Source organism: Saccostrea cucullata, unplaced genomic scaffold (assembly GCF_032062105.1).
Source record: "Saccostrea cucullata isolate Sc308-1 unplaced genomic scaffold, CSIRO_AGI_Scuc_v1 ctg176, whole genome shotgun sequence".
NCBI lineage: Eukaryota > Metazoa > Mollusca > Bivalvia > Ostreida > Ostreidae > Saccostrea > Saccostrea cuccullata.
In genome coordinates, this window is record NW_026939570.1 from 863,503 (window position 1) to 881,945 (window position 18,443).

The 18,443-nt window shown below is 34.2% G+C and overlaps 1 protein-coding gene across 7 annotated transcripts in view; it reads left to right on the forward strand.

Annotated features, from left to right (window-relative positions):
* LOC134253316 (uncharacterized) overlaps positions 1-18,443 on the forward strand; it is a 158,436-nt gene that overhangs the window by 81,732 nt on the left and 58,261 nt on the right. For all 7 annotated transcript variants that reach the window (XR_009989102.1, XR_009989103.1, XM_062735846.1 and 4 more), the window contains exon 14: positions 200-252. Coding sequence is in view for 5 of the 7 variants with exons in the window: in XM_062735846.1 (XP_062591830.1) it covers positions 200-252 (53 nt within the window). In the remaining 2 variants the exon portion in view is untranslated. The remainder of the gene's footprint in view (positions 1-199; positions 253-18,443) is intronic.

Genomic DNA, 18,443 nt, shown 5'->3' on the forward strand with positions numbered 1-18,443 from the left:
AAATGAGTCAGTTTATTTTTAACTACTTGGCAAAAATAACAATGCATGACTGTATTTAGGATTTATCACACTTGGCAATGTCTTCAAAAAAAAAATCTTTTGAAATCTAAATAAAATGTTATCAAGCTAGTGTCAAAGTATCAGCTGACCTCCTGTTTTATTGTTTTGGTTTTTAAAATTGATTTACAATAAATTGTAGCCCCCCAAAAGGAAGGCCTGGTTGATCAAGAAATGGACAAGTCAAAGCTAATGGTAAAAACTTTCAATTAAATATTTAATTTACAATTGCCTGTGTATATACATGTACTTGTGTAATTTTAAAATATGTAACTTAAATTCATTATACATATATATATATATTTGTTGGATATCTTTATTTATTTATTGTTTACTTTATATACATTATGGCAGAAATTTAAAAGGGTTTAGATTATTAAGATGAACAATGATAATATAATCTAAACACTGCATACACAGCAAAGTTAAAGTACCAGGTACATAATATTTTCAATAGATAAAAATATTTACAAAATGTAGCATATTGGGGGCTGCTCTCTTTGTATAAAAGGCATTCTAAATAACCATGGGCAACAGGTTTTTGTTGGTATTCCAGAACTTTGGAAGGAGCGAGCAAGTTCCAGGTTCACCTGGGGGTTTGGGGGGGGGGGGGGGGGAGCAGGAAATCATAGATAGCACTCATTCCACAATGTAAATTACCGGTATGAATATACTCCATTTAACCTGGGTTATGTGTATAATTGAAAAATTCATAGTATGAGAATTTTAATGTGTGAATTAAATGATTTTAGCCTTTGTTAAATAAGTGCAAGCCCCTAATGAAAATAAATGCCAAAATGTTACAGTGTTTAAGTAATAAACATAGATATAGGTACACAATGGAACTGGTAAAACCATTGTACAAACTAAGATTTCATTCCATAACACATTTTCTCTTGTGCTTCATCAGCAATCTTTTATTGGGTCACCTGAGTATCTTTTTTTGTCCGTTGTGCGGTGTTCGTCGTGTACGTGTTGAACATTTCAGCTTCTTCTCAGCAACTGTTCAACTAATTTCAACCAATTTTAGCACAAAGCATCTTTGGGTGTAGGGGAACAAAAATATTGAATTTTATAGTAAAATGCATGAATTCTTTGAAAATCTTCTCTGCTCCTGGGTATTAATCAAACAAACTTATTGTGTAGTTATGATGAGGAAGGGTGTCTTTTCCATAATTGTGAGGGTGAGGGGTTCTGTTGTAAGGGTGAGGCTCTACAGATTATACAGTGAAAATGTGTGAATTCTTTGATAATCTTCTTCTCTGCTCCTGAGTATTAAACAAACTTACTACAATCATGCATATTAATGGTGAGCAAGAGTGCCTCTTTGAAAATTGTGAACTTCATCAGGCCCCAGGGTCAGGGGTTCTGGTGTTAAGGTGGGGCACTATTGATAAGATAGTGGACTGTAATGTTCATTAATTCTTTGAAAACATTCTACTCTGCTCCCTATATATCTATGATGAGCAATGGTTCTTCTTGCAGAATTGAGAATTTCAAAGCCCCTGGGTCAGGGATACAGTTTGAAGTTCTGGTGTTAGGATTAGCCTCTCATTATACTTTAAATGAATTAATGCATAATTGAAATCTTCTCCTTGGTATTAATCAAATATTTATGATGAGGGAGGGTGCCTTTTCCAAAACTGTGAAATGTGTAGCTCTAGGGTCAGGAGTTCTTGCTGGTTTGGGGCACTGATTATTACTGAATATTACTGATTAGTTGAAATACAATTTTTTAGCTCACCTGAGCCGAAGGCTCAAGTGAGCTTTTCTGGTCTTGTTTTGTCCGTTGTCCGTCCATTCGTCTGTCTGTAAACTTTTCACATTTTTGACTTCTTCTCAAGAACCACTAGGCCAATTTTAACCAAATTTGGTACAAACCATTCTTGGGTAAAGGGAAGTTTTTAGCTTACCTGTGCTTTTCTGATCAAAATTTGTCCATCCTCTGTTGTTGTTGTTGTGGTAAACTTTTTACATTTTCATCTTCTTCACAAGAACCACTGGGCCAACTTCAACCAAACTTAATTGCCACAAAGTATCCTTAGGTGAAGGGGATCCAAGTTTTTAGCTCTACTGGTCAGAGACCAGAAGAGCTTATGCGATAGTAATGCGTCCGGCGTCCGTCCGTCTGTCTGTCTGTCCGTCTGTAAACAATTTTTCAAAATGCTACTCCTCCTACAATTTTAGTTTGATTTCAGTATAACTTGGCACACAAGTAGACTACACTAAGATACATAGAATAGTGCATCGGTTTTTGATTTCGATGAACGGTGTTGCCATGGTTACTAAAAATAGAATTTTCTGTGAAATTCCTTAAAAACGGTACTCCTTCTACAGTTTTTGTCTGATTTCAATATAACTTGGCACACAAGTAAACTACACTAAGATACATAGAATAGTGCATCGGTTTTTGATTTTGATGAACGGTGTTGCCATGGTTACTAAAAATAGAATTTTCTGTGAAATTCCTTTTAAACGCTACTCCTTCTACAGTTTTTGTCTGATTTCAGTATAACTTGGCACACAAGTAGACTACACTAAGATACATAGAATAGTGCATCGGTTTTTGATTTCGATGAACGGTGTTGCTATGGTTACTCAAAATAGAATTTTCTGTAAAATTCCTTAAAAACACTACTCCTTCTACAGTTTTTGTCTGATTTCAATATAACTTGGTACACAGGTAGACTACACTTAGATACATAGAATAGTCCATCGGTTTTTGATTTCGATGAACGGTGTTGCCATGGTTACTAAAAATAGAATTTTCTGTGAAATTCTTTTAAAACGCTACTCCTTCTACAGTTTTGGTCTGATTTCAATATAACTTGGCACACAAGTAGACTACACTAAGATACATAGAATAGTGCATCGGTTTTTGATTTCGATGAACGGTGTTGCCATGGTTACTAAAAATAGAATTTTCTGTGAAATTCCTTAAAAACGCTACTCCTTCTACAGTTTTTGTCTGATTTCAATATAACTTGGCAGACAAGTAGACTACACTAAGATACATAGAATAGTGCATCGGTTTTTGATTTTGATGAACGGTGTTGCCATGGTTACTAAAAATAGAATTTTCTGTAAAATTCCTTAAAAACGCTACTCCTTCTACAGTTTTTGTCTGATTTCAGTATAACTTGGTACACAAGTAGACTACACTAAGATACATAGAATAGTGCATCGTTTTTGATTTAGATGAACAGTGTTGCCATGGTTACTAAAAATAGAATTTTCTGTGAAATTCCTTTAAAACGCTACTCCTTCTACAGTTTTGGTCTGATTTCAATATAACTTGGCACACAAGTAGACTACACTAAGATACATAGAATAGTGCATCGGTTTTTGATTTCGATGAACGGTATTGCTATGGTTACTCAAAATAGAATTTTCTGTGGAATTCTTTAAAAACGCTACTCCTTCTACAGTTTTTGTCTGATTTCAAAATAAGTTGGCACACAAGTAGACTACACAAAGATACATAAAATAGTGCAATGGTTTTTGATAAGTACAAACCAGTAGAGCTACAGTCTCGACAGAGACTTCTGGTTTTTCAAATGAAGGGCCACACCCTTATTCAAGGGGAGATAATTCAGAAATAGGGAACATTTGTTCAAATGTTGACCCCCGTGGGTAGGGCACGGCCACAATGGCCAATCAAAGTTTTACATAGAAATATATAGGAAAATTCTTTAAAAATCTTCTTCTCGAGAACCACTGTGCCAGGATAGATGAAATTTATATGGAAGTATCCTCAGGTAGAGTAGATTCAGGTTTGTTCAAATCATGACCCCTCGGGGGTAGGGCGGGGCCACAATGGCCGATCAATTTTTACATAGAAATACTGTATACAGGGAAATTTTTGCCTTCGTTTTATTTTTGCCCCTTTCGCCCTACTTACATATGGGTGAATTTAAAACGGGGCGAATTTAAGGTAGGATTCTTCTCTGGTTTCAGACTAGATGAAACACTCAAAGTATATTTCCTTATATGTCTTATAAATTGAGGTGTAAGGAATTTAAAAGACCATATTTTTCTTTCCTCATCACAATTGTACAACTTTAAATAGAAATGGTAAACTGCCTTTGAAAACTTGCAGGGACTATATTTTTGGCGGAATGGTGGCGTATGAAAATATCTTCTTTTCTGCCTCTCAAAATTATAATAGAACAATGAATTTAGTTATAATTTTTACACAATCGAAGACTTGGAGAAATTTTCAAATGTAAGTTAAATTAATAATGAGGGACTAAACTTTCAAAATATATCAAATAAATATGATTTTTCAAACAAACAAGAACTTTGTTAGCTTTTAAATGCTTCCTATCAAAGTGCAGATTTGAGCCAAAAATCCATAAAAAGTATTTTTTCTCTCTTAGTAAACGATCAAAACTTTTTGTTTTTGTATCATTTTGTACATTTATAAGACTACTTTATTATATGTGAAAATAAGAAAAAGTTAAATATAGGAAGCATATGAAAATAACTAATATATCCTAAAAAATTAAGAAAAACAGAGAAAATTCGGATTAGCCAATATCCAGTTTAGTTAAATTATTTATGTAAATTTGGTAATATCATGCTAAAGACCCGATATAGTAATATGTTTTTATGCAAAAAGAACAATCATTAAACTTTTGAAATAGAAGTAGGTATCACTTGATTGGCAAGTTATTTTTATGGTGTCGAGCTTTAGCTTGGCGTACATATAGCTAAGAGGAAATCTCTGACTGTTCACCGCTTTCTTTATGCGCCAAATAATATAGTACTCGAACCAAGACCGTCATGTATCTGGCGTAGGAATATACTTGGCAATTTTTGCGTTTATTCGATACATTGCTTGAAAATCATACAATTTCAACAATCCTATATGTAGTTGACAACTCACCCACTTTCGTCGGGTTACTTTTCGACCCTTAACCTGATTATTTTTTATGACACGGCGGGACTTGCTTATCGCTATAATCCCCGATTTCCGGATTTGGTTCGTAAATTAGGTTATACTTGTAACTTCCAGTTACAACCCAAGCTTGCTCTACGTAAACAATGCCGATGCCTATGTTCAGTTGGCCAGTAAATTATCAATGCTAGTGTAAACAATTAACTGGGATTGTTTTGAAAAATCAAAATTTAAAATGGCTTTCATTTGTTATCAGGACCGGCAAGCAGTAAATCTACTCCTCTCAACTCCCGACGGTCCCGGTTTTTGGATTTTTAGCGATTTCTTACAAGTGCACAGAATTTATTCAAACTTTTCATAAACATTTTCCAGGTTTAAACGAATTCATTAATGCATAAAAACTTAGGAAACATGCGTATTTATTACTGAATCAGCAGTATCACCTGCCAAACAGCAGTAAATCTATTACTCTGTTATAAATGTTAAAACCAAAAACGGACATCATCGCAATTAAAAACAATGAAATGAAGTATATTTAAAAAAAAAAAAAAGAAGGAAAACCTGGTGTTCATTTCATAAATGCTTAAATCGTATTATTTTATCTAGATATACAGCTAAGCTATATAATTCTGTAGACATATGCATGCTTTTGAACATGCTTGGAAATCCAATCATTTCACGGTATCACTGCCATATATGGCATATCTAAAGAGCGGCACCATTGTGGCCCTTCAGGCCTTTGATTTTATTCTTATTGTCAAGGAAAAAGATAATGACCTTGACCTGTCCTTGTCTCTAATATGTAACGGTCAAATTTATTTTTACTGATGCCAACACGTAGTGATACTGTCTTCTTGATTCTGTGAAAATTTCATTAATATTTTTAAATATTAGAAATATGAGAAGAATCCTACCTTTAAATAAATTATCCCATGTTTCCCACTATTGTTGATGTCCCAGGCATACTAAACTAACTAGACAGTGATTCCTTATATTTCCATTTCATTGTGGAATAAAATTGTAGATTTGACTTTAAAAAATGTAGACTAATCGATTTAAGTTACATGAGGACTCCCATGCCAATTTCAATAGTCCTGGCTCCCTGACGTCAAACACAAAGGCAGCCGCACGAGATTTACATGCATATGGCCTCCCTAGCATCAGAGACAGATGCGCACAAGATTTGCATGCATATTAGGCCTTCTTAGCACCTGACCTATCAACCTGCCTAATTTACATTCCGTCAGAATTATCAAGAAATAAACTCCCCTAACTTTATCACAGAGAAAAAAAAATTTGAAATGGAAATATTTTAAAATCTTCTTCTCAAGAACCACTGTGCCAGTAAAAATGAAATTTATATGGAAGCATCCTCAGGTAGCATAGGTTCAAGTTTGTTCAAATCATGACCCACGAGGGTAGGGCGGGGCCACAATGGCCGATCAAAGTTTTACATAGAAATATACAGGGTAATTCTTTAAAAATCTTCTTCTCAAGAATAGCAAAGGCATGAATTATTATATTTATATGGAAGCATCCTCAGGTAATGTAGATTCAGCTTTATTCAAATCATGACCTCCTGGTGTAGGGTGAGGCTTCATTGGTGGATCAAAGTTTACATAGAAATTTATAGGGAAATTCTTGATAAATCTTCTTCTCAAGAATAGCAAAGCCAGGATTAGTCATATTTATATGGAAGCATCCTTAGGTAGTGTAGATTCAAGTTTGTTCAAATCATGACCCATGGGGGTAGAGCGGGTCCACAACATGGAATCCAAGTTTTACATAGAAATATGTAGAAAAATTCTTTAAAAATCTTCTTTTCACTCTCAGGTAGTTTGTTCAAGTCATGACCCCTGGGGGTACGGCAGGGCCACAATGTCAATGTAAATGGCAATAAAGCCACAGGTAGTCAAAGAAATATGCAAGCATCTTTAGTTGTGTAGATTCAAGTTTGTTCAGATCATACCTTCTCCCCTTTAAGGATTGTTTGGGACCACTTTTGGGTTTAAACTTTGATAATAAACTGATTTCTGCTTTTTTCCAAGCTACAGTGCTCAGGTGAGCAATGTGGCCCATGGGCCTCTTGTTATTTGTTAAAATGAAGGGCCAGGTCCCTTCACAAAGAGAGATGATCATGAAAAGACAAAAATAGGGTGGGGTCATTAAAATTAGTGATTCAGCGATAGTCGCCTACGATCGAAAAATCATCGTTGGAAGCTTGGCAATGCCGACAATCAATAGCTTAACAGCAAAATCAATTGTCGCTATATATAGAGATATTTTGAACATAATGCTAAATCTTAATATATATTGTATTTTTTTGGTGTTGTGTACTTTTTTTCTCTTGTACAAAGATGGTACTTTGATTATTGTCCCCCGCTTGAAAAGTGGGGGATATTAATTTGGGTTTGTCCGTCCGTCTGTCCGTCCGTCCGTCTTTCTGCCTGTCTGTAACGCTTTTGTTTCCACACGATATCTCCAGAACCCTTTGAGCTTTTGCAATGAAATTTAGCATAGCAACTCCCTGTGGCCTAATAAAGACCCCAACTGATTTTGAGGTCAAAAGGTCAAAGTTCAAGGTCGTAAATTTACACATTCTGTCTGTGTGTAACACTATCATTTCCGGGCGATATTTCAAGAAGATTTTGAGCTTATTCAATGTAATTTTATACCAAAACTCCCTAGGACCTCTCTCACCCCTCTCAAAGTGCCCCGCCCCGTTTGTTTTATTAGTATTTATAGTACATTGTATTACATGTTGCTATTTTTAGCACAGGGGCATGAGGAGAGTTATTGCGTATAAAACAGGTTCTTGGCGGACTTTATGTTCTTATTACATCTATTAGAACTGTTTAATAAAGGCTAAATAAATCAAACACCATTGATTGTGTAAAATTTTGACAATACCGAACATGAATATATAAATGTATATGACTTCACTTCTGCATATACTTGCCTCCATGTAAAGCGATTCTGTGGTCTAGTGGTATGTTTCTCACTTCCCATGTGAGAGGTCCAGAGTTCAAGTCCCGGACAGACCACTTTTTGTTATATAAATACCTTTTTTTTTTACTAAATAATAGTATTCAGCACGCGAAATGAAAAATTTACGAGGTCTGGCTTGTACAAACTCATAAAATCATCATTACAGTGTGATAAATATTCCATATAAAAAGAATCTTCTATACACATAATAAAGAATAAGCAATTAAATCTTTATATTCGTAATGGTATATTCTATTTGCTTCAGTATACATGCATGTATACATTTAATAATTCTACAAATTCAGTGAGGGGGATCCAACTCTCCCCCCCTCCCTCCCCCCGAACTGCGCATGTTTTACTTTTTCCTTAAGCGGGAACACAGAATCTCTGAATTAGCTTGTTTTTTATGCATCTTCCATGTGCACACAAGTTCCTGACCATCGCCTGTACTAAACAGTGCTTGTAACCACTGGTAACTGAGTCAGTGAATAATTTGTAAACATGCTCAGAAAATAATAATTATGCTAAATCTAAATAATATTCCCTTCCATTAGACATAATTCATATAGGCAGCAAAAGAATTGATGACGAAATATAGCCACTAAGAGCACCACTTAAAAAAAAAATCGTCTTTTAACCTGAATTTCCTCTGCTTTCACGTGAAACGATATTTTCTACTTTCCACTCACATTTTTGTCCCCCACTTGAAAAGTGGGGCATATTAATTTAGATTTGTCCATCTGTCCATCTGTCCGTCCGTCCATCTGTCCGTCCGTCTTTCTGTCTGTCTGTAATGCTTTTGTTCCTACACGATATCTCGAGAACCTTTTGAGCTTTTGCAATGAAATTTTGCATAGCAACTCCCTATGGACTAAAGAAGAACCCTATTGATTTTGAGGTCAAAAGGTCAAAGGTCAAGGTCATAAATTTGCAAATTCTGTCCGTTATAACACTTTCGTTTCCGCGCGATATCTCGAGAACCCTTTGAGCTTTTGCAATGAATTTTTACATAACAACTCCCTGTGGTCTAAGGAAGACCCCTATTGATTTTGAGGTCAAAAGGTCAAAGTTCAAGGTCATAAATGTATACATTCTGCTTGTGTGTAACACTATCCTTTTCGGGAGATATTTCAAGAGGGTTTTGAGCTTTTGCAATGTAATTTTATACCAAAAGTCCCTAAGACCTCTCTCACCCCTCTCAGAGTGTCCCGACCCGTTTGTTTTATTAGTATTTATTGTATTACATGTCGCTATTTTTAGCACAGGGGCATGAAGGAGAGTTATGTATAAAACAGGTTCCCGGCGGACTTTATATTCTTATTACATCTGTTAGAACTGTTTGATAAAAGTTAAATTAGACACCATACATTGTGTAAAATTTTGACAATATATCGAACGTGAATATATACATGTATGTGACTTCATGTTTGTATATAATTTTCGCTATTTCAAAGCGGCTCCGTGGTCTAGTGGTATGTCTCTCGCTTCGCATGTGAGATGGCCCGGGTTCGCTTCCCGGACGATCCATTTTTAGCTCACCTCAACGAAGTTGGGGGGAGCTTATGTGATACCCTCGGCGTCGGCGTCGGCGTCCCGGGTTAAGGTTAAGTTTTTTGGAGCAGTTTTCTTTTTAAGTACTTCTATGTCCTATATTGATTAGACATGCATGGAAGATGTTGCTAGTGTGTTTCATTGTACCAGTCAAAGTTTCAGATGCTGCAATTTCAGCAAAGGAATGACCAGGTTAATGTTTTTGGTGCAGGTTAACATTTTTGGTGCAGTTTTTGGTGTAGGTCTCATTTCCGAGTAACTATAATCCCTATGTTGACCAAACTTACAAGGATGATACATCTTAGGATGCATACTACCAGCCTTGCTTCGGATGCTGAATCTGACCTACATTTTCCGGTTGAGTGAACAGGTTAAAGTTTTTGGTGATGGTTTCATTTTGAAGATACTCTGAACCCTATAATGACCAAACTTGCATGGATGGTACATCTTAGGATGTATTCTACTAAACTTGCTTCGGATGCTGAATCTGACCTACATTTTCCGGTTGAGTGAACAGGTTAAAGTTTTTGGTGCAGGTTTCATTTCCAAGTTACTATGAGACATATAATGACCAAACTTACATGGATGATACATCTTAGGATGCATACTACCAGCCTTGCTTCGGATGCTGAATGTGACCTATATTTTCCGGTTGAGTGAACAGGTTAAAGTTTTTGGTGAAGGTTTCATTTCGAAGATACGTTGAGCCCTATAATGACCAAACTTGCATGGATGGTACATCTTATGATGTAATCTACTAGACTTGCTTCGGATGCTGAATCTGACCTACATTTTCCAGTTGAGTGAACAGGTTAAAGTTTTTGGTGCAGGTTTCATTTCCAAGTTACTATGAGACATATAATGACCAAACTTGCATGGATGGTACATCTTAGGATGCATATTACAAGACCTGCTTCGGATGCTGAATCTGACCTACATTTTCCGGTTGAGTGAACAGGTTAAAATTTTGGGTGCAGGTTTCATTTCCAAGGTACAGTACTATGAACCCTATAATGACTAAATTGCATGGATGGTACCTCTTAGGATGCATACTACCAGACTTGCTTCGGATGCTGAATCTGACCTACATTTTCTGGAAGAGTAAACAGGTTAAAGTTTTTGGTGCAGGATTCATTTCCAAGTAACTTTGAGCCCTATAATGACCAAACTTGCATGGATGGTACATCTAAGGGTGCATTCTACTAGGCTGGCTTCGGATGCTGAATCTGACCTACATTTTCTGGATTAATGGAAAGGTTAATTTTTTTATACAGGTTTCATTTGCAAGTAACTTTAAGCCCTATGTTGACCAAACTTGCATGGATGATACATCTTAGGATGCACACTAATGGACTTGCTTCAGATGCTGAATTCGACATACATTTTCCAGATAATAGACCTCGTAAAAGTTATGGGTGCAAGTCTATCACCAAGAAACTATAAGGCTTATATAAACCAGTTGCACAAATGATGCATCAAGGGATGAAAACTCTCAATCTTGCTTCAGATGCTGGATTTTAATTACATTTTCATGATGAAGAACTAGTTTTTAGTTTTTATATAGGTCTATTCCAAAGTATCAAATTTGCATAAATTTTGCCTTTTTGGATGTACACTTTTTGTTGTTTAATTGTGTGACTTAATTTGCCTTACTTAAAGACAACACACGTTGAGGTGAGCTCTGTAATCTCTGATTACCTATGTTTTTTTTTGAAATACTTTTTTTTTTACTAAATGATAGTATTCAGCATGTGAAATGAAAAATTTATGAGGTCTGGCTTGTACAAACTCATAAAATCATCATTACAGTGTGATAAATATTCCATATAAACAGGATCTTCTACACACATGATAAAGAATAATCAATCAAACGTTTATATCCATATTGGCTTATTTTATTTGCTTCAGTATACCCCTGCGAGATGATCATGAATAATTCATGATTTTTCTTGAACTTTTCATGAATTTTATTCATGAAATGTTCATGAAGATCCTATGAACTTATTATTGGACATTTTCAAATCATGAATTTTTATTCATGAAAGAAAATTGATGAATTTTCATGAATATTTTTTTCATGAATAATTCATGAAGACTCATAATCATGAAGATTCATCATTTCAAGAATGTCCAATAATAAGTTCATTGGATCTTCATGAACTGTTCATGAATAATTTGATGAGTTTATTCAGGAATGTTCATGAATGAATAAAATTCATGAACCATTAGCATTCATGAATATTCTTGCTTATTTGTAAACAAAAAATGCAATATTTTTATTCACATTTATTCATGAAAATGCATGAAGTTATGGCAAAAAACAGTATCAAATGTTTTACAATACAGCATCTTGAAAGATTTCACAGAATTTTTGTTTTTTCCCAACCATGGCAACAAAATCTTTGTTAAAATAGACAATTCAGATATATTAAACCATAGTAAATGAATAATGTAGTTCATTACTGGTAAAAGTATGAAAAATTTCAATTCAAACGCAACTCTTTGCAGAATGTTTAACCTTACTTGGTCAAGAGGAGAGGGGGGTCCTTCCTCATCACATTTCAAAGTGTGTTTTAATGCCAGAAATGGAACAGTTTTTAATTCCAGTCTAGTGGAAAAGTTTGTTCAGCACCAGGGCAACAGCTTAAAGGGCTTTGAAGCAGTTCGAGCAGAGATAGTCAATTCAAAAATCCTTATTGTCTCTCTAAGTAGAATTTCCAGAATTTCATCATTTGGATCCTTTGATTGAATATCATTCATATTTTCATTTCTTTCTTTTTTTTCAAGAGCTCAGATTTTTTTGCTAGTGTTTCTTGTCTTCTGCTCATCAACATTTGTGAACTGCTTCTCTTTTTCCTTCAAGAAAAAAGATTTTCCCCATGATTGTAAAACTTAAGACTTTTTTGCATTTTAGTTTCATTTAATTTTGCATCAGAGGCACTTTCAAATTAAAGCATTCTGAGTGGAATTTAAGCCTATTTTCCTGGGACACCATTTTGTAGATCAATCAGGCCTATGTTTTGAGTCCCAGTCTGTAATTAATGTATGTTAAATGGTTGGATCCCAACTCAAAGCGAAGTTTTACAAAACTTTCATTAAAAAAAGACATAATAATTTATTTTACAAATAGACAGTAACATTTACAGACAGATTTCTGACAAGTGATTGCCTCCATTTTTTGTAACTCACAAGTTATGAAGTAGATTGATCCTCTGAATATATATTCTTCCTTCTTCATATTCTGTTATTTTCTTTAAAAGTTGCCAAATATCAGTGACTATGCAAATTATAGATCAGAAATACCAATCCTCCCACTCTGCAAATTCACACTTCCAACGTCTCGCGCGTTTCAAGTTTGCGCCTTTTCAAAAATGTAAGGTAGAGCTAAGAAATATGTTAGTTTCGAATTTTAAAAAAAGAAATGAAAACACTTTCTGAATAATTTTTCACTGCATGAAAATACAAATTTTTATATCAAAGTAAGTTTTATCAATAAAGAATTCGAATTTTTTTACGTCATCAATTATACCTGTATTGCATTTTAGTTTCATAGCAAGTATGGCTGCCCCCATTAACAGAGAACATGACATGATAATAACAAACTCTCGCCCTCAGACTGAGAATTCTGAGCTGTGAAAACGCATAGGAGAATAAAAACTACAAAATACGAATGTGGATTGTGTCATAGATACTTTACAACCATGCAGTCTGTGCTTTATCATTTACACACGAATCTGTGACACAATGCAAGGGAAACTTTTGGCATTTTAACTGCACCAAAAATAATATGTATAGCGGTTCGATCCAGGAATAATACGGTACAGTACAGACAAGAGATATAATTTTTTAGTTGTTAATAAATATATGAAACGTTTTTGCGAAGATCACAAAGTTTTTTTCTAGAATGTTTCATTTTCTAACAACTTGTTTCAAGTTTGACATTAGAGAAAATGCGGTCGAACAAAGTTGTGTTGTGAAAAACGAGATTATTTAAAGCATGATCAATATAACTGTTCAGTTTAAATTATGAAGGAACATAAGTAATCAATTTGAAAAAAAATGCTGTCGATGATGATGCAGTGTTTGTTTTTATTTATATTCAAATAAAAACACGAAATGTTTAGAGATTTCATGATTTATTTTTTCAGATAGTTGGTAAATGCATGTTATTAAATATAAATTATACCAGGGGCTTGTTCAACAATTGCATCTGCATGCAAAAGTTGTATTATGAGAGTAATGATCGAGTGTTTTCTGTCAATTATTTTAGTCTTCATGAAAATTCATGAACATTCATAATACCTTGAACTCTACATTTTTTCTGTCTTTAAAATGAAAATTACCAATATTCATATATATTCATCATTTGTTCATGAACTACATTTTATGAATATATTCATGAATAAAGTTCATGAACCATCTTTTATGAACCAATCATGAATCATTCATGAACACATCATGAATGTTCATGAACGATTCATAAAAGTTCCTGAAATTATGAATTTCACCTCGCAGGGGTACATTTAATAATTCTACAAATTCAGTCAAGGGCATCCCCCCCCACCCCCAAACTGCGAATGGTTTACTTTTTCCGTAAGTGGGGGACACAAATTCTCTGAATTAGCTTGTCTGTATGTATTATTTTTTGTAGTTTAAATATTAAGAGGCCAGTCAGAAGTTAAACACTATGTTACTATTTTTGTTTAATTATATATAAGGAATTCAAAAGAAGTAGTGTTATTTTTATTGTGCATACACATTCAAATGTGAACATTTATGAAGGTAGACAACTTGTTGAACTTTTACTTTAATTTTTTTAATATATAGGAATAAAATTTTAATGAAAATTATCATCTTTAAAAAATCTAAACATTTAATCAAAATTTTTAACATGTTACACTGATCAATATAGTTTAATCATTATAAACATGTTAGATGTTATTAAAAAAATGAAACATAATTGTCTACAAGTTATCAGTTTAATAATGTTATACTATTAAAATTATTTTTCTTTGATATTTAAACAAGTGTAATCCTTTCCTTTAATAATAGTAGAAAATCACCAGATTCAGTAAAACTGAAATATTGGCCTACATGTTCTTTAGATCTTATCAATAACACAATAAAAAATCAAAGTACTGAAAGTACTCATGGGAGTTGAACATTGTTATCTGAAAGATATCACAGGAAGTATAGGAACATCTTCATGCATTCAGATTCAAGTCAGCTAGAACTGATTTGTTAGAGATACAAAACGAAACATTAAAAATGATTTCTATTGCATTTAAATAGCCAAGATCATGGGACTGCTCTTAAATTAGCTGCAGAATTGTAGCTCTCCGAAAAAAATTTTTGACAGACCGGAGGGCTACAGTGCCATCCATTGAAAAAACTGTATATTGATTGCACACGAACAGTTAAGTTTAGTTCTGGATTAATTCTTTCTAATTCTTACCTCAACAATTTAACCAAACCAAACAAACAACCTCCATCACCAAAAAAAAATATTTTTTTCAAACTCGAAAATACTATTTTTGTTGTTAGGTTTTAAACTTCTTTCAGTACCATTTATTACTAAAACTCAAACACTACCCTTATATTTCTGAAACATTTGAATCAAAACGCCCCCTACTCTCTTTAGAATGTGTACAAGATATTTGGTCCCAAACAAACAAACACTCTTTATATTCGATGTTACCATCACCAGACACTAGATTTTTCTTCCTCTGATTAAAACAAGTATTTGATATTCTCTTTTGGGTATGAATGTTTCTTTTCGGACACAATAATTAATTTTTATAGAACTCCATGCTTATCTATTTTATCAAATGTATCTATCTTTATAACTTAATGATCAAGTTTTGTTATTCCATAATTTTAAATTTCATTTCAAGTAATATCTATATAGAAGTAAGTATGTCTGAATGCTTTACATTTTGTTTGTTTTACATTCGATAATTTTTCAATCATATTGAAACACTTAGCTACATGTAAGTCTACAAATTTTTACCTATGCGCGGCTCTCAAAACCATTGAGTAGTGAGGGATCGTTTTGTGCAAGCACATACTGCGACATGGGATTTCGGTTTATATGGTCTCATCAAAAGAGTTTATCTCCAAATGCATCCCACAGGATTCGAACCTGCGACGTAAGGATCAATTAACACCTTACGCTGAATCTCTAGAGCAAACTATTTTAACAAATGCGCCACGCGAGTGAGACTTAAAGTTTGTGATTTTGATTTGATTCAAATGTAATTAAAAATCAGACATAGTTTAACGAGCTACTACAAGAAAAAAAAATAGTTGTAATCATGAGGAACGATCTTTCTCACAGATCGATCATTGGGATTATCATACCATTGTGTCCGTGCATACGCATGTATTCATTAATCTTAACTGTTTTAATTATATAATAAAATCAAATGATACATTTTATAAGGTAATACTGCAATACAAGTACACACACATTTTTCAAGTTCAGATTTGGTGTTGTACATGTGACCAACTAAATGCTGATAACTTCATGAAATTAATGATGCAAAATTAATGTCATTTGAAATTGTGTGATCGAATATCAACAAACTTTAATGCTATTATTTTTTCCCTTTACCAACGTAAAAAAAAATGAATTGCATGTATCTGGTCTGACAAAAAATTTCCAGTCTAACAGATCATTTTACTTGTCAGAGCAAATAAATATTTTCTGCAGTGTTTTTTTTAAAAAAAAAAAAAAAAAAAAAAAAAAATTTTAGAAACGTTCTGTCTCTTTATTGCTGAAACAAATTGAATTAGCGTTCCTGTCCTTACATCTTTGTTTACGTCTCTATATTTAGACAATCGCGTCATTGTCAAACCAGTTAGACCAGTTGTTGCTCCTTGGATGACCTAGCACTTTTTGTAATGGAGTGTAGTGGAGTCAGCCGAGGATTGCCGAATGATAAATGACGGAAATCAAAATTCAGTGTCATTTCTCAAGAAAGATGACAAAAATATGCTATTCAAATTAAGTTAAATAAAATTCTATTTCATTTACTTTCAAATCATTTATGAAAATTAGATTAATTCAGAAAAATGAGATGGACTATTTTTATTGCGGAAGTTTCTTCGAGTTTATATAGGCTGGTACTAGTTTGTATTGAATATCACAGGGGAGTAAATTGGGTGACACAGAAACACCACGACGGCCGCTATATGATTCATTGTAAAATTACTGCGCTAGAAACTGCGTGACAGCCTAGGGAGTCTGAACATAGTTCAACTCCCAATTAAGGCCTTTCATAATGTAAAAAAAGAAATGAGAAATGTCCGATTATTTTCGATTATGAATCGACACGGAGTTTTCGATTCGATAATCAATTGTATTTTTAGCTCACCTGAGCCGAAGGCTCAAGTGAGCTTTTCTGATCACATTTTGTCCGGCGTCCGTCTGTCCGTCTGTCTGTCTGTAAACTTTTCACATTTTCGACTTCTTCTCAAGAACCGCTGGGCCAATTTCAACCAAACTTGCCACAAAGCATCCTTGGGTGAAGGGGATTCAAGTTTGTTCAAATCAAGGGCCACGCCCTCATTCAAGGGGAGATAATTGGCAATTAATGAAAATTTGGTGGCATGTTTTAAAAATCTTCTTCTCAAGAACCACTGTGCCAGGAAAGATGAAACTTATGGGGAATCATCCTCAGGTAGTGTAGATTCAAGTTTGTTCAAATCATGACCCCCGGGGGTAGGGCGGGGCCAAAATGGCCAACCAAAGTTTTACATAGAAATATATAGGAAAATTCTTTAAAAATCTTCTTCTCTAAGATAGAAAATCCATGATTGTTCATGGGACTACTTTTGGATTTTACCTTTTCAATAATAAACCAATTTATACTTTGCCTAGCCACAGTGCTCAGGTGAGCGATGTGGCCCATGGGCCTCTTGTTCCTCCGATTCTGAAACAGTAATTAAAATACATTTTTCATAAGAACCACTTAGCCAAAAAAGCTTAAACTTATATGGAAGCATCCCAGGGTTGTGTAGATTCTAAATTGTTCAAATCATGACCCCCAGGGGTAGGGCGGGGCCACAATAGGGAATCAAAGTTTTACATAGAAATATATAGGAAAATCTTTGAAAATCTTCTTCTCTAGAACCACTGGGCCAGAAAAGCTGAAACTTATGTGGAAGCATCCTGGGGTAGTGTAGATGTAGATTCTAAATTGTTCAAATCATGACCCCTGGGAGTAGGATTGGGGCAACAATAAGGAATACAAGTTTTACATAAAAATTTATAGAAATTTTTTTTAAAATCTTCTTCTCAAAAACTACTGGGCCTGAAAAGTTGAAACTTATGTGGAAGCATCCAGGGGTTGTGTAGATTCTAAATTATTCAAATCATGATCCCAGAGGGTAGGGTTGAGCCACAAAAGGGAATCCAAGTTTTACATAGAAATTTGTAGGAAAAAACTTTAAAAATCTTCTCAAGAACCACTGGGCCAGAAAAGCTAAAACTTATGTGAAAGCATCCAGGGGTAGTTTAGATTTTAAATTGTCCAAATTATAACCCAGGGGTAGGGTGAGGCCACAATAGGTATTACAAGGGGGAAATTTGGTAAAGAACAGGCATGGTCAAAGCTACTCAGGTGAGTGATGTGGGCCATGGGCCTCTTTTCGTTCCCCTTCTATGCTTATGGATATTAAGTATGCATATTTATGATGAGCAATAGTGCCTCTTTCAAATTTTTGAATGTCATGTCCTCTGGTTTAAAACATATGAGCCAAATTCAATGGTTAGAAAGTTGTTGCATGATGCTGAGGTGACCTATACATACCTTATTACTTTTTTTTTTAAAAAAATACTGACAAGATATTTTTATGTAAGAATATACACTGATACTTAATTTGGTGAGAATTTATAGACTATATCTGCTTTTTTTCCTTGTCCTCCCCAATGACCTTAAAATTT